We start from the raw sequence: 22,961 nt of genomic DNA on the forward strand, positions 1-22,961 counted from the left end.
TAACTCTGAGACCAAAAAAAAAAAAAAAAAAAGAGAGATTTTTCATTCGAATTCTGAAAGTCCCCCGAGTGTGACCGTAGGGATGCCAGGCTCACGCCCACACGGCTGGAGACAGATGGGGAGGGGGCACCAAATGTCTGTGCCTCTGGGTGACCTTGAAGCCTGCTGTCCAGCAGCCCTGAGCACAAAGTGGCTGCAGGAGCCCACTCCGCTCAGGATGGTCCTGACCAGCCGGGAAGGCTTGGAGCCCAGCTCGTCAGCGTGGATGCAAGACTGATGTTGCTTTTTGGTCGTGATGTTGTTTTTTTTTTGTTTTTTTTTTTTTTTTTTTCTCAAAAGTCGTCTTTTTAAGATCCACCCTGCTTCCCGTTGTCATTTCCTTGTTTCTGTTCCACTCTTTAAAAACAGGGTGACCTCTGTGCCTTAGGCGTCAGGGCCCAGATCCTGCTCACTGCCTCCTCTCTGTCCCAGCATGAGGACAGTCTTCCTGCCCTGTGCAGCGGCCGCCCTGTTTCTGCTGGGACGTGCGACGGCTTCGGGGGACGCGGGCCAGGGTGAGCCACTGTGCAGATGCGGTGACATGTGCAGAGTGTCCTTGAGTTGAGCCTACCCTTCCCTGCCCTTCCCCTTCCTTCCTTCTTTTCTTTCTTTCCTTCTTTCTCTCTCCCTTTCTTTCTTTCTTTCTTTCCTTCCTTCACTCCTTCCTTCTTTTTCTTGTTTCTTGCTTCTTTCTTTCTTTCTTTCTTTCTTTCTTTCTTTCTCTTTCCTTCCTTCTCTTTCTTTCTTTCTTTCTTTCCTTACTTCACTCCTTCCTTTTCTTGTGTCTTCTTTCTTTCTTTCTTTCTTTCTTTCTTTCTCTTTCCTTCCTTCTTTCTCTCTCCCTCTTTCTTTCCTTTTCTTTCTTTCTTTCTTTCTTTCTTTCTTTCTTTCTTTCTTCCTTTCTTTCCTTCCTTACTTCACTCCCTCCTTCCTTTTCTTGTTTCTTTCTTCTCTTTCTTTCTCTTTCTTTCTTTCTTTCCTTCTTTCTCTCTCCATCTTTCTTTCTTTCTTTCTTTCTTTCTTTCTTTCTTTCTTCCCTCCTTCATTCCTTCCTTCCTTCTTTTTCTCTCTCTCTTTCTTTCTTTCTTTCTTTCCTTCTTTCTCTCTGCTTCTTTCTTTCTTTCTCTCTCCATCTTTCTTTCTTTCTCTCCTTTCCTTTCTTTTTTCTCTCTCTCTTTCTTTCTCTTACCTTCCTTCACTCCTTCCTTCCTTTTTTCTTCTTTCTTTTCTTTCTTTCTTTCTTTCTTTCTTTCTTTCTTTCTTTCTCTTACCTTCCTTCACTCCTTCCTTCCTTTTCTTGTTCTTTCTTTCTTTCTCTTCCTTCCTTCCTTGTCTCTTTTTTTCTTTTTTTCTTTCTTTCTCTTACCTTCCTTCACTCCTTCCTTCCTTTTCTTCTTCTTTCTTTCTTTCTTTCTTTCTTTCTTTCTCTTCCTTCCTTCCTTCTCTCTCTTTCTCTTTCTTTCTTTCTCTCTTTCTTTCTCTTACCTTCCTTCACTCCTTCCTTCCTTTTCTTATTCTTTCTTTCTTTCTCTTCCTTCCTACCTTCCTTCCTTCTCTCTCTTTCTCTTTCTTTCTTATCTTTTTTTTCCTCTTTTGCGACTACAGTGTCTTTTTGTTTGTTTTTTGTTTGTAAAAGTAACAAGGAGCTTGGACAGTTCTGTGAGTCTCTGAAAATCTGAGTTTCTCTGATGTGAAAGGTCACTGTTGTTTTTTCATGTTTTTTTATTTATTTCAAGAAAGAGAGCAAGAGAGCAGGGGAGGGGCAGAAAGAGGGATAGAGAGAGAGAGAGAGAGAGAAAATGAGCAGGAGAGGGGCACAGTCAGAGAGGGAGAATCCCAAGCAGGCTCCGAGCTGTCAGCACAGAGCCCGAGTCAGGGCTCAAACTCACAAACCCCGAGATCATGACCTGAGCTGAAATCCAGAGGTGATGCATAAGCCCCCCGGGCGCCCCACAGAGGGCTCATTGTTCATGGCGTTTGAATGGATCAGGCGTGAATGGAAAAGTAAATACATAAAAGAGCCCCTGGGTGCCCCACCGAGATTCTGGGTGGTTTCACGGTTCTTGCTGCCTTCCTTGCAAGAGACCCAAGGGTTTGCTTTCAATTAACGTGTATCTGCTGGTGACGAGAGCAAGTCACCAGAGATCCTCAGACGAACATGAGGGTGTCCCCGCCGTGTCAGGCCGTCACAGGTGTGTGTTGTCTGAACCTGGGCCTGCTTGTTTCCAGAACCTTCTTTCCCTGTCCATGCTGATATGTTAAAAGCTTTGATAGAAGGGGCCAGGGAGAGAGGGCGGAGAGCCTGGGGGCAGGTGTCCTTCCTTCCCGAACAGGTTGGACTTGATTTTCTAGCCTGGCGCGTGGTGGAGATGGGAGCCCCCGAGGGCACATCAGGGACTTTTCGGTTCTGAACTGTCACACTGCCTGCCTGGTTTGCAAGGGTCCGTGGGCACCTGTTTGCTATGGTCTGCTGGTGACACATGGGGTTTCCAGCCGGCCCAGGAAGGGGTCCGAGGGAGCCTGGATGGGGGGGTCCCTGGGCTGGCCTGGTGATTCCCAGACTGTGTGCGGTCAGAGACGGAGTGCGAGTGGGGGAGGGGCAGAGAGAGAGGGAGACGCGGAATCCGAACCGGGTTCCAGGCCCTGAGCCATCAGCACAGACCCCGAGGCGGGGCTCGAACCCACGAACCGTGAGATCAGGACCCGAGCCCAAATCAAGAGTCGGACGCTTAAGGGACGGAGGCCCCCAGACACCCTGGGTTTAGACGAGTTGTGGATCCTGACCCGCTTGAAACACATCCATCAGCGGGTGCCTCTAAGCGTCTTTACTGGACAGAGGTGGACAGACAGACCCACTGATGGCTCAGGGTCAAGCTGAACGCACGGAAAGCCTTTCTAGTAACTTCTCAGAAAACACTGAAGCTGGTTTTCTCGCTGAAAGGCATCTGTGGTTTGCTCGCCCTTCTTACAAGAGACCTGCCTTCCCCCCGAGTCCCTGCAGCTGGGAAAGCCTTCGGAACTGAGTGCCGGGAACCCAGGGTGTCCCGTCGTGAATCTAGGGGACTCAGAAAGCCACGGGGCAGAGAGAGAGGGACAGAGAGGCGGATGCCCACTGACAGCAGGGAGCCGGACGTGCGGCTCAAACCCATGAACCCTGAAGTCATGATCTGAGCCAAAGTCAGACACTCAGTCCACTGAACCCCCGCCCCAGGCATACCCCAGCTTAAAAAAAAAAAACACCTTGGTTCTTTTTGTCACTTAAACTCAAGGTAGTCAACGAATAGTGTTGTATGAGTTTCAGGAGTAGATTCAGACACTTTCCTACTCGACCGTCGCCGTGGGTGTTGGGTTGGCAATGGTCTCGTCACTGGAAACCCGAAGGCCCCCGGGAATGGGAAGTGAGCAAGCATTCTAAGTGACATTGCCTACCTTGTGACACCGTGGTTCCCCCACCCCCACCCCCGGGCCCCGTGACCCGCTGCTCTGATGGGACTTTGTGTACTCACCCCAGAAATACCCAGGGCTCTTTGGGGGCAGAGTCCCTCGTTGCAGCAAATTCTCGTGATTCATTAATCACCTTTTCTGTCTGTATAGAAAACATGATCGGAATCAGGAGAATTCATTGCAACCATTTCTGTCTTTTTTTTTCTTTTTGATAGAATAGGATTTTAAAAATGTTTATTTATTTTGAGAGAGAGAGAGAGAGAGAGAGAACCCCCAGCAGGCCCCAGGCCGTCAGCACAGAGCCCGACCTGGGGTGGGGGGGGGCTCCTTGTCATGAACCATGAGGTCAACCGATGACCTGCCCTGCAAAGCAAGAGTTGGACGCTTCACCGACTGAGCCACCCAGGCGCCCCCTTTTCAACCCTTTCTTAGGTTGCTCCCAAGACCAGGTCATGAGGTATCATAAAATTATGTGGTCAGATACAATTTTTACAAAATTAAGTTGCTCATTCTGTTTTAAACAGTTATGGTAAACTGAGGCTCCTGGGGGGCTCATGGGGTGAGCGTCCGACTTCAGCTCAGGTCATGATCTCATGGTTCGTGAGCTCGAGCCCCACGTTGGGCTCTGTGCTGACAGCTTGGAGCCTGGAGCCTGCTTCCGATTCTGTGTCTCCCTCTGACCCTGACCCTCCCCCACTCACGGTCTCTCTCTCTCTCTCTCTTTCCCTCTCTGTCTCTGTCTCTCTCTCTCTGTCTCTCTCTGAGGAATAAACAAACATTAAAAAAATTAAACAATTATGGTAGACTATATGTAAAAATTTCCATGTTAAGCACTGTGTTAAGTACACTCACATTTTTGTGCAACTATCCCTACCATCCATTTCTAGAATGTTCTCAGCTTCCCAAACTAAAACTCAGTCCCCATGAGGGCCCCATCTTGTGCATGAGGGGGTCTCCACGGAACTGTGGATTCTCATGAACTATTGATGAAGTCTGGAAATCAGTGCCCCAAAGACCTTTGTCTCTCTCTCCCTCACCCCCACCCTCTGGACAGAGATTCTCATGAACTATTGATGAAGTCTGGAAATCAGTGCCCCGAAGATCTTTGTCTCTCTCTCCCTCACCCCTACCCTCTGGACAGAGATTCTCATGAACTATTGATGAGGTCTGGAAATCAGTGCCCTGAAGACCTTTGTCTCTCTCTCCCTCACCCCCCACCCTCTGGACAGACACCTTGTGTCACTAGGGATGTCTGTCCTACAGGTTCTACAGTTTTACACCTTTGCCTCTCGACAGAGCCCAATAAATTGATCACATCTAGTAAAGTTCATACGTTTTCTGACCAACAGTGGGGTAAAGCACCTTTTCCAAAAAGTTCCTTGTTGCTGAGCCACTGATGTTCAAAGGTGGCACCCCTCAGACCACAAGACTCAGATGACATCACTTTGTGGAAGTAACAGACGGACCGTGGCCCAGGAGGGTGGGTAATTCCTACAGACGTGTGGGTTCTCCTCACCCTGTCTGGAAAATTTAATCAGAGGCAAAATGGCTGCCCATCCAGAAGCCTCGTCCACAAAGGAGAAGAACCATCATATGTTAAAATAAACATTCAGCCTCAACGCCGTCTGACTCCCATGCAATCTGTTAAAGAGATTTGCAAAGATAGAAGCCCGTTTATAGAGCTGGTGGGCAGAGCCCATTACACATGTATTCCGGAAACAAGCGATCACTAGTTCCCCAGTAGGAGCCTCGTCAACTGTTTGTCATACAAAGTTCTCCCTAAATTCATGGATGTGATCATCTGCATTGAGCTAACTGGCTTCATCCAATGGAGAAAAGATAGTTTATTTTATTTTATTTTATTTTATTTTATTTTATTTATTTTATTTTATTTTATGGAGAAAAGATAGTTTATTTTATTTTATGGAGAAAAGGTAGTGTATTTTATTTTATTTTAGATTTTAAATTATGTTTTAATAATTGGAAGACGGCTTTAAAGTACTCTCAAGAGCCAACGTGAATCACAACCCCAAGATCGAGAATCTCACGCTCCACTGCCTGAGCCAGCCAGACGCCCCGTTCATTTTTAACAGGAACAATGAGGTCTTTTATTTTTAAATTTAGATTTGCCCTTACAAGGCACAGGGCAGGGGTGAGGACCACATGCACAAGCAAAGGTTTCCTTTGTACTTTGCAAACTGCACCTGAGCCCTTACAAATGGCTTGCTAATCTCAGGTCCCACTGCCTCAACAGCAGCACTGTGCTGCACGAAAATATTTTATACAGTCAGCGGGGAGTCTCCCATGGATTCCATCCCCTTCTCAGAGATGTCTTGCCCACACCCCCATGTTGAGGACCCCAGACATGTCCCTCACGTATGCTTGACAGGAATGCCTCAGTCCATCCTTGGAAGGAAGCAACAGGGACACAGTAACTACCTTTTCTTTGTCCTTTATTTATTTTTTTTACTTTTTAATTTTTTTTAATGTGTATTTATTTTTGAGAGAGATGGGGACGAGAGGCTCAGAGAGAGAGGGGGAAGCAGGTTGCAGGCTCCGAGCTGCCAGCACAGAGTCCAACATGGGGCTCAAACCTGTGAACTGTGAGATCATAACCTGAGCCAAAGTCAGATGCCCAACTGACGTCCCTGTTTCTCCTCCTCGAATCGAGGAAGCTGCCTCCTGTCCCTGCAGCCAACTCATCAGATGAAACCACAAGATCACTTCTGCTTTCCTGCTGGTGGATTGAGCTGTCTGGCTTTATCAATCAGACATTTCCCGCAGATGGAGGTCAAAGAATCTAACCTAATGTTTGCTGAGGACTGAGCGGTCAAGTTCCCTCCCTTTCAGAACCTGAACGTGTTCACCGTAACAAATGGACACTCGTTCCCCTTTGGAAGATCAGGGGTTTCCAGAAGCCAGAACGTCCTTCTCGACCTCTCTATTTCTGGAACCGATGCATGAAGGTCAAGATCACCTATAGTGTGATCAGTTAACATCAGGAACAATGGCCAGCACAGAACAGAAGTATTCTGCACACTCTGAGCATTAGAAAGACTTCCTTAAAAACTCAAGGAAAATTCATACCCCTCATTCTACCTTTGATTTTTAGAGGCTGTGATAGACCCAGAGTCCCATGACGGGAGTTTTCACAGAGAGTCCAACTTGTTTACATGCCTTTGCTTATCAGTTCAGCATGTCTTTCCAGAAGCTTTTTCCACGTGTTGAGCACAGGGCTGGGCACAGTGGGTGATGTGATGTCATCAACCAGATTGGAAAAAGAAAACTAGAATAAGTAGAATAGCTGTGTTGATTAATGGAAGCCAGATTGCCAACATGCACGACATTGAAAGACAGACTACGCAAATGGCCAATGGCCAAATGATCTATGAAAACAGAGCTCTGATACGCAACCTGGGCAACCTGTCCAGGAAACCAGCCCCTCGAGTCAATATCTGACGACTTCCCTAAATTGCATCCACGCTTCCAACTCAGAACCAGTCAGAGAAAGCCCCTCCAGCCAATCACATGGTACAGCAAGCTTTCAATAAACCTCTTCTGCCTGTTCTCATTCGGGTGGTCTTTGTTCATTTCCACAGTGTAGATAGTCATTGGTCCATTGTGTGAGAATATTGGTAGGAGCTCCTGAGGGACACATTAGTGAAACACAAGATTGGATTTGGGTTGCTGTGGGGCCAACAGTGAGAGAGAATGGTTAATTCTGGACCATGAGGTGGGATGTGACCCCATGAGTGTCCATCAGGCCGAACTATCCAGCCCAGAGATGTCAGAGCTGAGCACACAGCGATAGCACCAGGACATGTATTTGCCTCCTGCTGGAGGGGTGGGGATGGGGGTTGAACCCAGAACTGAAGGTGGAGTGGGAGTCCCTGGCCTGGGGACTTCCAGACTCTCTTTCTCAGCATTTGTGGACATGTGTCTGTTCACCTTCCTCTCACCCACAACCTGCTGGGTGCTAGAAATGTGTCCTTTGATCCATCCATCGATCCATCTATCCATCCATCTTTATATCTATCTATCTATCCACCCATCAATCATCTTTCCATCTATCCATCCATCCATCCAACCATCGATTATCTATCTACCTACATATCCATCCCCTATCCATTTATCTATCTATCTAACCATCCATCCATCATGTCTGTCTATCTATCTATCCATCCATCCATCCATCCATCCATCATGTCTATCTATCTATCTATCTATCCATCCATCCATCATCTGTCCATCCATCCATCCATCCATCCAACCATCGATTATCTATCTACGTACATATGTATCCCCTATCTATCTATCTATCTATCTATCTATCTAACCATCCATCCATCATGTCTGTCTATCTATCTATCTATCTATCCATCCATCCATCTGCCCATCCACCCACCATGTCTGTCTATCTATCTATCTATCTATCTATCTATCTATTCTCTATCCACTTTAACCCAACCCAACACCACTGAGTTCATGCTAGTCTTCCTCATTCCCCAAATTGTTACTCCCTTCTCTGACACTTGGAAAGTTGCCCGTTGTAACCCTCAGGATAAGTGCATATTTTCCCGATGCTAGAATACACCCACTAACCACTTTCATAATGACTAACCCAGACATCTGTGAGCATCAAAACTGCACCAGCTTAAGTAACTTTAAAAGCCAAGACCAAAGGACTCACTTGTCTGTAAACTTTTTCTCAACTTGTCATGTGTGCTATTCCAAGAGAGACAGTGAGTTTGTTGGTGTCTAATGCCCTTCGTGTGACTACAAAACATGATGTCATCAGACACATGGTTCACACTCCATAGGTGTTTTTTACTCTAATAATGGCCATTATCTCTTGTGAACATCACAAGAAAGGTAGGTATAATCTTTTTTTTTTTTAATGTTTATTTTTGAGAGAGGGAGAGAGGGAGAGGGAGATGGAGAGGAAGAGAGAGAGAGAGGGAGACACAGAATCTGAAGCAGGCTCCAGGCTCTGAGCTGTCAGCACAGAGCCTGATGAAGGGCTCGAACCCATGAACTGTGAGATCATGACCTGAACCAAAGTTGGAGGCTTAACCGAGTGAGCCACCCAGGCGTCCCTGGGTAGCTGTAGCCTTCCTGCTGACGTTTGCTTCTATCCTGAGCAACCTTTATCTATCCTGCCGCCCTTACCGATATAATTAATGCTTGGCTTGTTTTGGACAATCGTGATTCTATCTGTCCCTTTAAAGCACTCTACTATCCTTATGACAGATGTGCTGCTGTCCTTTTACAAACCTCCAACCATTTTCAGCATTGCCTCAAAAGACACCCTATTTGTCTCTTTTCACCCAGAACCAGTCCTGCAGGTTCGGATTATCAACTTTAACTTTGAGACTGTGCGGGTCACATGGAGCCCGAGCCGATACTCCGGGACAAATCTGACTTTCGTCTACAAGTAAGTGCTCTCGGGACAGGGAAACCGTGCTCTGAGCTCAAATACGTCTCCCTCTGAGACGCCAACAGTTGGGAGGCAGAGATAGCGAACATGGGAAGAGCCAGAACGTGCACGTGTGAACGTCTAAGGCCGGTCTAGCCTCGAGCCCTCACCGCGACTGCAACCAAAGATCCCCAAGACATGGAACCGAGTGATGACTAAGTCACGCTCAAAACCACCTAGATTCTGACCGACACAGACACAACTTTCCTTGAGTTGCAGCCATGGCAAAGGTGAACCTTGTGGGATTTTTCACACGAGCTTAGCGACCGCCACCTTCTGAAAATGTGTGTCCCTATCACGGGCTTATGTGTGTCACTCACTCCAACACAGGAGCATAGATGAGGGAGCAAAGGATTCTCCAATTAGTTGAGTCTCAGTTCTGTGAAGGGGAGGTGTCTGGTGTGTGACTGATTCTTCACAGTTTGGAACCAGAAGAGATCAATGGGAAAGTGTAGGCAGGAGCTGTGTTTTAAGGTGAATTGGGGTGATAAATGAGACTCAGGAAGAAAAAGGCGCTGGGATTCCTAGGCACTCACACAGCTACGTCACTTGAGTATCAGTTTGTTACCAAGGGCGTCGTTGATCTGGCCACTGCCTGGACGTGACATTGCAGGATACCTGAGACACATCTTCAGTCTTGCTATGTCCCTCCCCAAGTGCCTCCTCAACTCAGGGGCATGGTTACCATGCAAGTTAAACTGTACTTTTGTTAGTTTTCTGGGGGCAGTTGTGACAAAGTATTGGAAATTGTGCAGCTTAGAACAGCAGAAATTCATGCTTTCCCAGATCTGGAGACCAGAAGTCTGAGATCCAGCGTGGGCAGGGCTGCTGAGGTCCAGGAGTGACAGGGCCGCTGAGATTGGGGTGGGGGGACAGGACCACTGAGATCCAGGAGGGTCATGGTCATAGTCCTTCCAGAGGCTCCAGGGGAGCATCCTCCCTGCCTCTTCCAGCTTCTGAGTCCTCAGGTGTCTCTTGGTTAATGTCCCTCCCATGTCTGCCTGTGTCTTCATGTGGCTTCTGCTCCCTGTCTGTGTCCGTTCCCTTGTGTTTCTTACACGGATGCCTCCATTCACTCTAGGACACAGTCTCATGCCTGATGATCTTACGTCCAGACCTTTTAATCACGTCGACACTGACTGTATTTCCCAATCCGATGCCATTCACAAATTCCAGGGATTAGTCCTTGCAAAGCCCGCTTGCAGCCCAGTCCAGGAGACATTCAAGGGGCCTCACCTTTCAAGAGAAGGGACGCTTTTCTGTTCCGGTCGTTCTTGCTGTGCTTGTAGGAAAGAGTCCTTGTCCTTGTAAAGAATAAACACCACTTGCCGTCGATGTGCCAAGGTGCTATTTTCACAGGCTGTCTACGGCTGAAGCGTTCTGTTTTCTAATTGCAGGTTGAGTAGTGATGAGGCCAGTCGCCCATGCTGCAACTACATCGTTTACGAAAGCTACACTGCCGGCTGCCTCCTGGAGGCCAGAAAGGACGAAATCCTGTGCTTTTCCCTTGGGAATGGAACGGATATCCTTTTCCAAAAGTGCGAGTGGATAAGCGCGTACCGTAAGTACCCAAAAAGAAGTCAGTGCCACGTGCTGCTTTCCTCCTCCAACGGAGAAGAGACTGGCCGTCTACAAAGTCTGTCTTGTCACACACACCGGGCAGGGATGCGTCCACACTGAGCAGGGGACCCCGGGGGACCCCGTGGAGGCTGTGAGGTGAGACACCAAGCCCAAGATGTGGCATGCCCCCCTGGCCCTCAGCAGAGAGACAGAGAGAAACGCCCTCTCACCCTCGATAGCACCCCATGGGGTTTAATCAGCTGCCTCCAGGGTTGGCCGTCGATCTCGGGTTACAAAACTGTACAAATAGGATGAAACCCTCTTTCCAAAATGTTTATTCTTTACTCTAGATTTCTGTAAGGTAGCGGTGGGTTTTTTTTCTTTTTGTTCTGTTTTTTGATGGATGGAGTGTCACAGTCTATCTCAGCCCGTGACGAGGGCTATGGACCCTTTACGCATAAAATCAGTCAAGGGCTCTGTAGCAGCTTCCAAGGGCAGCCATAACAAATTACCAGAAACTGGGCAGCTTAATACAACGACACCAGCCATTGGATTCAGGGCCACCCTCATCCACGATGACCTCATCCTACCTTGGTGAAATCGTCAAAGACCTTATTTACTAATAAAGCCACATTCTCAGGTGCCAGAGATTAGGACTTGGACGTTCTTGTGGGGGGACGCCGTTTAACCCACCTCAGTGTCCCTTTGGTACAGGACAAGCTGACTGGGAAGGAGTCTCATGTAATGTTTCCCATGTTCAGTCTTCATTTCGGTTTGCTGGACTGACGGTAACCAATGACCACAAAACGAGTGGCTCAAAACCAGAGCAATGTACCCTCCCACACTTACAAAAACCCTGGCGTATGAAACAAGGCTAGCTCCTTCTGGAGGCTGTGGGGGAGAATCTGTTCCATGCTTGTCTCTTGGCTTCTGGTGGCTTTCTGGCAACCCTTGGTGTCCCTTCGTTTGTAGAGACATCAGCCCCATCTATCCTTCTACCTTCACAGGCCCAGAGGTATATCATCTATGTGTGTTCCCACGCCCTTGTCCCTCTGTGTGTCTGTCTCTTCCTATGAGGACACCAATGATATAGGATCAGAACACACCCTACTCCACTAACCCCCATCTTATCTTTAATAATTACACCTCTAATGATTCCATTTTAAAACACAGTCGTATTGTGAGATATTGGGGGGGGGGGGGGCTAGGACTTTAACACATCCTTTTTTTAGGGCCACACTCTGGATCCCATAACAGATACTTCAGAACTTTTCACACAATTTCAAAGAGTTCCTTCCGTGACCAACACACAGGTCCTTGACGCTCTGGTTAAAACCTCTGCGATAGATAACCCCTCAATCCCATAAGGTATTTATAGAAGGATTCATGCAGGCAGAAAAACGTGCATCTAAGCAAACTTACCCCTATAACGTTAGCGATGTGGAATCTTTGTCTTCCTAGAGGTGGCGGTCATTCTGTTGTCTCTCCTTCTCAGTGAAACCCAGCTCCCCAGAAGATTTGAGTTTCCGCTGGCATGAAGACGCTGTGACGGTCACCTGTTCTGACCTGCCCTACAAGCGTCTTCTGTACGAAATCCAATACAAGAGCGTTTTCGACATGGAGTGGCAGGTGAGTGGGGGGTGGTGTCTTCTCAGGGCGAGTGTGAGCGAGAATCCCCAGGTGGTAACTGAGAGAGACGTGGAGAGGCTCTGAGACGTGTGTTGACATTTATTTTAAGGAAGTGCTTCTGGGATTATAGGGTCAGGTGAGTCTCAGCCCAGCAGGCTGGAAACCCAGACAGTTTCCATTATGGTCTTGAGACCGAATTTCCTCTTCTCTGGGAAACTCCAGTCTGTCCTGTCAAGGCTTTCAACTGATTGAGTGAGGTTCACCCACCTTATGGAGTGGTCTAAAGTCGGCTGATTAAAAACGCAGTAACACCTAGGCTGACATATGACTAAAAAAGTGGATGCCAAATGTGGCCCGATTCACAAATAAAATTCATCACCATCACACCCTCCCAGTCACACCCTGGGTGCCACCCACCCCTGTTTGTATGCCTTGTAAACATATGGGAACCCTTTCTGGTTCTGAGTATATGAGCACAGTCTATGGAATAAATTAAAATTACGTGACTATGAATGACCCAGTGGCTCACAGCTATCTTCCAATAATCAGATGGCTACCGTGTAGACAAGGGATTGAGTTCTTCGCAAAAGGGGAACGGGAGCCAATGGGAGAAATCTGCAGACAGCAAATGGAATCACCTGTAACCAGGTGCAGGGAGGTGCCCATCAGTGAAGGCCCCCAAGTCTGAAGTTGGATTGGAGGGGCTCTCCTACAGGACAGCACAAGTGGTTAAGCAATGTGGACTCTGAGTTACCTGCCACTCTCAGGAGTCAATGATTCCATAATTCTGCAAGTACACCTGTGTTCACTGATCTCTGCAGACTTGGATGGTGAGGTCGACCAGAAGCACCATATCCCATGGCCCCATCCAGGGAGTAGGGGGAGAGAAGGCAGGGTGAGCATTACTGAACATCTCAGCCCAGGACACTCGATGTCTCCCATCCCTAGGGGGGATGGGAAGGGCTGCCTTCAACATTCATTTGAGATATACTGACTGAGTGTCTACTAAATCCCATGCAATGAGGGCACAGAAAGAGCACGTAGCTAGGGCAACTTGGGAAGAGAAATGCAACAGTAAGGATAAAAATGAGAATGCACTGTAACGAGAGGATCGTCGTAAGGCAGTTGTATGTACTAGAAGCTGCAGGGAGCCTATCAAAAAAGAGAAAACTGACCTACTGCTGGTCTGGTAGAACGGAACCACTGAAATGAAATTTGATGAAACTCATCCAAGAAACACATGTCTCAGTAATAGGTGGGTATTGGAGTTTATCTGAAGAACACGCTAGTAACACAATGTGTCCTGATCAACGATATTGAGTGTTAACAGACTTGAAGTGTGTATAAGTTGCCCAATTCTCATCTATTGAGCCCCTTTTTAGAGACTGATTATAAGGAAAGAATTGAAAATGGGGATGAGGTTTTATTCACAAAGACGTCTATTGAAACATCTGAAATAAATACAAAGCATTGGAGGCCACCTATATGACACACAATAGAAAGATAGTCAAATAAATTATGGCACATCTATATGATCAAATATGTAAGAGCCACCAAAGGCTTTTTAGTGACAAGAAGTGATATTTAGTGATAAAAAGTGACATTTAGTGGTACAAGTGATGTGTAATCACTCTTAACTGATTATATCATGGAGATAGAATGAAAGGTTTTTACGGTTTTTTGGTTGAGTGTTTGTGTGTGTGTATGTTTTCTAAAGTCTCCAAAGTAAGTATGAGTCACTTTTGGATTCATACAAAAAATTACTGTTCTTTTTATAAGGAATAAGTTTTCACTGAGTAATCTTTAAAAGCATGTTGCAACAACAACATGAATGCTGAAAAGCAGGCGTCTTATGTGAGTCTCTTGCACGAGGGTAAAGAGTTGGGCTAAGGCAGTGATCACTGTCTTTGCTTTCTTTCTCCAGTCGAAGGAGGGCGAAACCTGCAATGTTACGATGCAAGGCTTGGATTCTGAGAAATGTTATTTCTTCCGGGCCAGAGTCAAAACACTGGAGTCCAGCTACGGCTCTGACACTTACCCAAGTGACTGGTCCAAGGTGACACACCAGCAGAGGGGCGAGCTGAGAGGTGAGGCTTGCTACACAGCAGTGCACGGGCCATCAGCCTGTCTTTTGGGGAGAGTGGAATGGGGGCACCTGAAAACACGAATGACCTCACTGTCTACTTCAGAGTTCAGTTTGAAAGTGAGGGCCCTTCTCGTTTCTCTCTCCAGGCTCCCTACCTCATTGGGTAATTTCATTTTTATTTGTATTAACAGCAACAATAATAACAAGTACTACTTATGAATGTTACATTGATCTAGGCATAGATTATAACTATATACATAAATAGATGATAGATACATTGACATTGATAGGTAAATAAAAGACAGTTGATAGATAAGTAGATAGATAGATAGATAGATAGATACATACATACATACATAAATATGATGGTTGGAAGGATGGATGGGTGGATGGGTAGATAGATACATAGATACATAGATATGATGGATGCATGGATAGATTAGATAGATAGATTAGATAGATAGATAAATAGATAGATACATAGATACATAGATACATACATATGATGGATGGATGGATGGATGGATGGATGAATGGATAGATACATGGATAGATAGATAGATAGATAGATATAATGGATGGATGGATGGATGGATGGACGAATGGATAGATGGATGGATACATGATAGATAGATAGATAGATAGATAGATAGATAAATAGAATGGATGGATAGATGGATAGGTGATAGATAGATAGATGATAGATACATACATACATACATACATACATACATACATATGATGGATGGATGGATGGATAGATAGACAGACAAATGATCGCCAAAAGTAAGCCTCAGTATCCTCAATGCCCCCTGCCCCCCCTTGGCAATGCAGGTACTTGAGGGCAGTGTGTTGACTCCTACCGTGGTGTCCAGAGACACCATCACTCTTTCCAGGATATTTTCCACTGAAATCAAGATTTTCTGACCCTGCCATTTATAAGGGCAGAAAAGTAGAGGGTGGGGGTTGGAGCCTGACCAATCATGTTGAACACTCACAGTGCTCGTTCTGTTTTGCTTCAGATTCATGCCAGGAGAAAAAGCTTTTCCCCAAATTTATTTTAATTTGTGGTATGATTGCCTTGCTGACCGTGTCCCTTCTCCTTCTGTCTTTATGGAAAGTACGGAGGTAAGGATGACCCTTTGGTTTTTTTTTTAACTTTGTTTATTTAATTTGAGGGAGAGCAAGCACGGGTGGGAGAGAGACAGAGAGAGGAGAGAGACAGAGAAAGAGAGAGAGAGAGAAAGAATGCAAAGCAGGCTCTGAACTCCTCGCTGAGCCCGATACGGGGCTCAATCCCAGGACCAAGAGATCATGACCGGAGCCGAAATCAAGGGCTGCATGTCTTTGCTTTACGTGAGCCCAGACGTTCCACTGTGACGTTTACAGGTGCAGGTGCCCTGGGGGGGGGGGGGCGGGTGCCTTGCTTGCTTCTTAGGATGAGGTTTCCATAGCAACAGCTGGGGGTCACGCGTAGAGGAAGATATAGAACGGTCCCTGAGCACTGAGGCCGGGTCTGTGCCGGGGGGTGGGTGGCACAACTCCGGAGGGTCCCCTCGGAACGTGCTACGGGGCAGAGACGCTGCGTCTAATTCTTGTGGGTGGCGCATGACCTTTCCACCCAATCGCTTCTGTTTTCCCAGCTTGAGTCGCTGATGTCCAAACACTTCTCTACCAGTGATGTGCTTGGGGTTTTATTGATTTATTAATAATTTTTTTTAACGTTTATTTATTGCTGAGACACAAAGAGAGACGGAGCATGAGCAGGGGAGGGGCAGAGAGAGAGGGAGACACAGAATCCGAAGCAGCCTCCGGGCTCTGAGCTGTCAGTGCAGAGCCTGATGCAGGGGTTGAACTCATGAACAGTGAGATCATGACCTGAGCCGAAGTCAGATGCTTAACTGACGGAGCCACCCAGGCGCCCCTGTTTGGTGTTTTAAATACAGACCTGGAATCACCCCCAAGGGAAAGTTAGGGTCTCACTTCCTGGAGCACATTAACACTTGGCACTATTTTCAAGGGGAACCCCTACTTGCAGTGAGGACTAAAAAAGTCAACTGTACTGGTATCTTAGGGTTCCTGTAACAAAGGAGCAAACAAGGAGAGGCTCCCACCACAGACATCTATCCCGTCTCAGTTCTGGAGGCTGGGAGGCTGAGATCCAGGCAGGTCTGAGTCTGGGGGTCTGAGGTCCAGGCTCGGCCGAGGCTGGGAGGCTGAGGTCCAGGCAGGGCCGAGGCTGGGAGTCTGAAATCCAGGCAGGTCTGAGTCAGGGGGTCTGAGTTCCAGGCAGGGCTGAAACCAGGAGTATGAGATCCAGGCAGGGCCGAGGTTGGGAGTCTGAGATCCAGGAGGGGTTGAGGCTGGGAGTCTGAGATCGAGGAGGGGCTGAGGCTGGGAGGCTGAGGTCCAGGCAGGGCTGAGGCTGGGAGTCTGAAATCCAGGCAGGTCTGAGTCAGGGGGTCTGAGTTCCAGGCAGGGCTCAGGCTGGGAGTCTGAGGTCCACGTGGGGTTGAGTCTGGGGGTCTGAGGTCCAGGCTCGGCCGAGGCTGGGAGGCTGAGGTCCAGGCAGGGCCGAGGCTGGGAGTCTGAGATGCAGGCAGGGCTGAGGCTGGGAGTGTGAAATCCAGGCAGGTCTGAGTCAGGGGGTCTGAGTTCCAGGCAGGGTTGAGGCCAGGAGTATGAGATCCAGGCAGGGCCGAGGTTGGGAGTCTGAGATCCAGGAGGGGCTGAGGCTGGGAGTCTGAGATCCAGGCAGGGCTGAGGCTGGATGGGTCTGAGATCCAGGGGGGGGGCTGAGGTTGGGAGTGTGCAGTCCAGGCAGGGCTGGAGGCCTAGAATCTGAGATCCAGGCAGGGCTGAAGCTTGGAGGTTGAGGTCCAGGCAGGTCTGAGCCTGGGAGGCTCGATTCAAGCAGGGCTGAGGCTGGGGGTCTGAGAACCCAGGCAGGGCTGAGGCTGGGAGGCTGAGGTCCAGGCAGGGCCGAGGCTGGGAGTCTGAGATCCAGGCAGGGCTGAGTCTGGGGGTCTGAGATCCAGGCAGGCCTGAGGCTGGGGGTCTGAGATCCAGGTGTGGGCACAGTTGGTTTCTCCCGCGGTCTGTCTCCTTAGCATGTGTCCTTGCATGTCACACTCTCCTTGTGTCCCTTCTGCCTGTGAGCACACCCATCCTGGTAATCGGTCTCTCTTTTTATAAAGCCACCAGTCATATTAGATTAGGATCATATTACATTACAACCTCTTAATTTCAGTGTCTGAGGGCCTGTGAATTAAAGTGACCAAAGGCCGGTTAACAGGAGAAAAGGCATATGTTTCTGTACTGATGGCATGATTTTCGGTGCACGCGGGATTCCCTGGGAGGAAATGAACACGCGGAGCAGCAGTTTGCCTGGGGAGCTCAGCCACGACTTTAGCAACGGGCTTGTGCACCTGCGGGTAGGCAGAGGACAAGGCGTCCCGGAGCTCTAGGGCGGAAACTGTGGGAAGGAGACTAGAACATGAACAGAGAAAATTCATGGCGAGAAAGGTCGTGTGTGTGGAAATTTGTTGCTGATAACATTGGTTCTCTTCCTGGTGAAAAGTGGGGGTGGGGGGCGCCTTTACAAATGAAAATTTCCGTCGCAAGCTGGGAAAGCGCTGCGTCAGATTTTAGGCAGGTGGGGAAGGGCAGGCGGCTCCCCCAGTGTCTCCTGCGTCGTAACTGCCACCAGGCCCCCCTCTTCGGACTGTTTCCACCAATCAGTGCGTTCGTGGCCTTGAGGGAAACCATGGTCCTGGGGTCACTCGCCGCCCGCCTGCCTGACCAGATCTCCTTGTGCGTTTCAGACTGCACAAGTGCCTCATGCCCAGCGTGCCCGATCCCAAGCTCACCTTCCCTGGGCTCTTTGAACTGCACCGCGGTAACTTCCAGGTAAGTGCCCTCCCCCCGTTTGTCTCCAAGCTCCCGCCCTGTTTCCAAGCCAAGCCAGTGACCTCCCGAGACGCCCTCGAGCCTTTCCTGAACCCAGAGCCCGCAGCGTGCTTGTTTTTCTCTTGCTCACGCACACGAGGTGCAGGCAGGGTCTCAGAGGGCGGCCTCTGCTCCAATCGGCCCCGGAGATCTGTGCCCTCTCGGGATTTTCCAGCCCAATCGACCCTCTGATCTCCCCAGGAAGTTGTGCTGTCAATATGTTACCTCTGAAAACAAACCATAGACTTCCGCTTTTAAAACGGTTTACGGCCGTTACTTCATTCACTTGAGAGAGGTTGGTGGGGCTATGAGTGGGAGCTGCTGGGAATTGGGGGGAGGGGAGCAGCCCCCACCCTCGGGAGCTCAACCCCACTGGCTTGCCTTGTGCAGCACAATGAGTCAGCACTTTCCCGGCACGGCCCCCAAGCAGAGGCTTCAAACAACACAAATAAATCACCTCCTGTCTCCCAGTTCTGCAGACTAGAGGCTGAGACCCAGGCAGGGTGGGGCTGCTGAGATCCAGGCAGGGCAGGACCACTGAGTTTCAGAGGAGGCAGGACCCCTGAGATCCAGAGGGGACAGGGCCACTGAGATCCAGGCAGGGCAGAGGCGCTGAGATCCAGGCAGGGCAGGGCTGCTGAGATCCAGGCAGGGAAGGACGAGGTCCAGGAGGGTCAGGGCCACTGAGATCCAGGCAGGACAGGGCTGCTGAGATCCAGGAGGGGCAGGGCCACTGAGACCCAGGCAGGGCCACTGAGACCCAGGCAGGGCAGGGCTTCTGAGACCCAGGAGGGGCAGGGCCACTGAGGTCTAGGCAGGACTGGGCCACTGAGACCCAGGCAGGGCAGGGCCGCTGAGATCCAGGAGGGGCAGGACCACTGAGATCCAGGAGGAGCAGGGCCACTGAGATCCAGGCAGGGCAGGGCCGCTGAGATCCAGGAGGGGCAGGACCACTGAGATCCAGGAGGAGCAGGGCCACTGAGATCCAGGCAGGGCAGGGCCGCTGAGATCCAGGCAGGGGAGGGCCACTGAGATCCAGGCAGGGCAGGGCCCCTTAGATCCAGGCAGGGCTGTGCCCCCTCCAGAGGCTCCAGGGGAGGGTCCCTCCTCCTCTTCCAGCTTCTGGGGCTCCAGGCGTCCTTGGGCCAATGGCCACGTCCCTCCCGTCTCTGCCTCCTCCTTCACGGGGCTTCTCCTCTGTGTCTGTGTGTCCCCTTGTGTCTCTTACAAGGACACCTGCCATTGCCTTAGGGCCCCCCTGATCCCGGATGGGCTCTTGTCAGATCCTCCCTTCATCCCATCTGCAAAGACCGTTTCCCAAACAAGCTTCTGTATGGAGGCTGTGGGACTTCCACCTCCTCGAGGAGGAAGCTGAATGTCCAAACCCCTTAGATACAAGGGAGGAAGAACACAGCAGGGGAAACCTCGTCCTCCACCCCTTAGTTTCTGTGTCCAGAACCTGCCAGTGAAACGCACAAAAGACAGATGGGCGGCAGACAAAGTTAGTTTCGTGTGCACATGACTCTGGGGCGTCCCAGAAAGGAAGCGTAACCCCAAAGAGGTACTGAGACCCGAGGGCTCCCGCGGTGTTTTGACCAAGCGTGACCAAGCGTGCAGAAGTGACAGGGCAGAGGAGAAGGGCGGGCAGGCCTGTGGCTGGCAGGCGAGGGAAGGGGAGTAGAAGATGTGTTGGCGAATAGGGCGTGTTGAGTACGCTGTGCTATTTGGACTTGAGCTTCGGGGGTGAGCAGGGCTGTGCTGCAGTTGTAAGGTCACCGTTTATTGGTTTTCGAGACAGAGTCAGAGCGTGAGCGGGGGAGGGGCAGAGAGAGAGGGAGACACAGAATCCGAAGCGGGTTCCGGGCTCCGAGCCGTCAGCGCAGAGCCTGATGCAGGGGTTGACTCCACAGGGATCCGTGTGGCACATTCTGCCGACTGAGCCAGCCAGGCCCCCTCCTCCCCCCCCCCCCTTGTTGGGCTCTGTGCTGACACAGGACAGAGGTTGATACAACTGTTTAGAATCACAGCATCCGGGCCCCACCTGGACCCGCTCGCTGAGCAATCGTCCCGACGACAAGACCCCGCGAGACCCGCAACCAGAATCAAGTTCCAGAAGCGCCACCACGAAAGTCCTGTTTCTTGTCCTAACACGTGAAAGGAGCTGCACAGGGTTTAGAAACAGCCTCTGAGGCTGATGATTAGAGGCGGGTCTAAAAGCACCGTGGGCGGAGCTCAAAGATGCCAAACTCGAAAGAGAGGGTGTTGTGTTCCCCTGGGCTCCGCGTGTGCGCCCCAGGGAGGCTGCCCGGGGCCCTGGGATGCTTGGCCACAGGACCCTTGCACCAGCCCCGAGGCATTTCCTCGCGCTCAAGATGCACTGTTTTATTATTCCCGCAGGAGTGGATCAAGGATACACAGAACGTGTCCCACGTGGCCAAGACGGAGGCCACGGAGCAGGAGTGTGTCCCCGAAGAGACCCTCGTTGTCCAGCTACAGAAGGCCGAGGCCGAGATGCCCATCGTGACGACCGGCCCGTTGTGCCCTCCAACGGAGGGGGAAGAGGCCTCCAGGGATGCCAGCCCGGTCGCGTGCCAGCCCCCACAAGGGGGCGAGGTGGTCTCTCTGGGGGGCTTCACGTTTGTGATGACTGACAACTCATACATGCTGTTATGAGGGGGTGCAAACTCAAAACCCAACATTGAGGCCTACATTGACACTATAGCATCTGAGGGACTCAGTACGACCACCAAGGGAACACCAACTATGCCAGAGTGTGTGGCAGGGGTGGGGGGCTCACTGAGGATCCTAACCGCCCAGCCAGGGCACTCCGTGTGTCAGCTTTCCCCCCATTCATGGTGGACGGGACTCCGTCTGTCGAGTGCTTCTTGTTTCCAGCTCACATGTGCCTGTGGCTGATGGTTTCCCATCCATCGTGAAGGACGCTGGCCAGGGCTCCCTGACGTCGCCTCCCTCCGTGCACGTCGCCAGCGTGGCTGTTCCGACAACATTTACCATCCTGGGCACTTTGCGAGCCCTTTTGTTACGCAGCACACATGCCCCGCGAGCAAGCCACTCCGCTCCCGGGTAGGAAAGGAAGCCTGCTTTACGGATGCGAACGAGCCACGCAGCTCCTGCCCTCACACGCGAAAAGAGCCCCTCGGCAACGACAGGACCGCGTCCTCCAGCAGAGTCCGTTTCTGTGGGCGTCCACACGCATGGTGTTGAGTCTGGACGCAGGTGGACCTTCGGCCGGATCCATCCTGCCCTTGAGGACATACTGTGTTTTTCTTTTGTAATGGAAATAAAGGAAGGTTTATCGCCTGGGCTTCAACTGCATAGATTATCGAGATCTTGGTTCTTTGGGCGGGCGGTGACTCCACCTTGTCTGTCTGGGGTCTCTGCCCGTTGCAGTAAATAAGTTTGGAGCTCGTGTGTGTGTGTGTGTGTGTGTGTGTGTGTTGGGGAAAGATGATTTCAAAAAACCTCTTTCCCACCCAGAAAACCCTCCACGGATGCAAAGAAAAGAGTTTTATCACAGAGCCTGCAGGAAACCACCTCACAGGCAGCCTGCCCAGAGGTCACAGCGATAGAGTCTCACTGGCTCTTTTAGCTTCAAAGCACAAAACCCATTCCTGTTCTCAAGGGGAGTTTTGTCTAATCTTCAGCATTGACGTGGGTTTGCAGTTCGGAGCCACCACCCAGCTGGGGTCTGACGTCCAGGAGGAGCTGAGGCTGGGGGTCTGAGATGCAGGGGTGGCTGAGGCTGAGGGTCTGAGATGGAGGTAGGGGTGACGCTGGGAGTCTGAGACATAGGCAGGGCTGAGTCTGGGGGCCTGAGGTCCAGGCAGGGCTGAGGCCGGGGGTCTGAGATCCAGGAGGGGCCGAGGCTGGGAGTCTGAGATCCAGGCAGGGCCGAGGCTGGGACTCTGAGATCCAGGCAGGGCTGAGTCTGGGGGTCTGAGATGCAAGCAGGGCTGAGGGTGAGGGTCTGAGATTCAAGCAGTGCTGAGGCTGGGAGTCTGAGATCCAGGCAGGGCCAAGGCTGGGGTCTGAGATCCAAGTAGGGCCGAGGCTGGGAGTCTGAGATCCAGGAAGGGCTGAGGCTGAGGGTCTGAGATGCAGGCAGGGCTGAGGGTGAGGGTCTGAGATTCAAGCAGGGCTGAGGCTGGGAGTCTGAAGTCCAGACAGGGCTGAGGCTGGGGGTCTGAGATCCAGGCAGGGCTGAGGCTGGTGGTCTGAGATCCAGGCAAGGCCGAGGCTGGGACTCTGAGATCTAGGCATGCCCGAAGCTGGGGGTCTGAGATCCAGGCAGGGCCGAGGGTAGGAGTCTGAGATCCAGGCAGGGCTGAGTCTGGGGTCTGAGATGCAGGCAGGGCTGAGGGTGAGGGTTTGAGATTCAAGCAGTGCTGAGGCTGGGAGTCTGAGGTCCAGGCAGGGCTGAGGCTGAGAGACTGAGATCCAGGCAGGGCAGAGGCTGGGAGTCTGAGATCCAGGCAGGGCTGAGGCTGGGGGTCTGAGATCCGGGCAGGACTGAGGGTGGGGGGTCTGAGATCCAGGCAGGGCTGAGGCTGGGGGTCTGAGATCCAGGCAGGGCCGAGCCTGGGATTCTGAGATCCAGGCAGGGCAGAGGCTGGGAGTCTGAGATCCAGGCAGGGCTGAGTCTGGGGGTCTGAGATGCAAGCAGGGCTGAGGGTGAGGGTCTGAGATTCAAGCAGTGCTGAGGCTGGGAGTCTGAGGTCCAGGCAAGGCCGAGGCTGGGAGGCTGAGATCCAGGCAAGG

At 50.6% G+C, this 22,961-nt stretch overlaps 1 protein-coding gene across 1 annotated transcript; it reads left to right on the forward strand.

Moving 5' to 3' along the window:
* The first annotated feature begins 441 nt into the window (after positions 1 to 441).
* LOC145714879 (cytokine receptor-like factor 2) lies at positions 442 to 21,322 on the forward strand. Its single transcript, XM_081794410.1, has 8 exons — positions 442 to 554; positions 8,815 to 8,917; positions 10,357 to 10,520; positions 12,015 to 12,148; positions 14,073 to 14,235; positions 15,257 to 15,362; positions 18,059 to 18,143; positions 20,580 to 21,322. The coding sequence occupies exons 1-8, from the start codon at positions 473 to 475 to the stop codon at positions 20,853 to 20,855; spliced, it is 1,113 nt and encodes a 370-aa protein (XP_081650536.1). The 5' UTR covers positions 442 to 472; the 3' UTR covers positions 20,856 to 21,322.
* The last annotated feature ends 1,639 nt before the right edge of the window (positions 21,323 to 22,961 follow it).

This window comes from Panthera onca, chromosome Y (genome assembly GCF_046562875.1).
Source record: "Panthera onca isolate mPanOnc1 chromosome Y, mPanOnc1 haplotype 2, whole genome shotgun sequence".
NCBI lineage: Eukaryota > Metazoa > Chordata > Mammalia > Carnivora > Felidae > Panthera > Panthera onca.

Excerpts from the sequence above, each read along its gene's own strand:
- LOC145714879 (XM_081794410.1), top strand. The coding sequence starts at position 473 with ATGAGGACAGTCTTCCTGCCCTGTGCAGCGGCCGCCCTGTTTCTGCTG. Across the intron at positions 12,149-14,072 it reads TTTTCGACATGGAGTGGCAG|TCGAAGGAGGGCGAAACCTG; the intron begins GTGAGTGGGGGG and ends TTCTTTCTCCAG. Across the intron at positions 18,144-20,579 it reads TGCACCGCGGTAACTTCCAG|GAGTGGATCAAGGATACACA; the intron begins GTAAGTGCCCTC and ends TTATTCCCGCAG.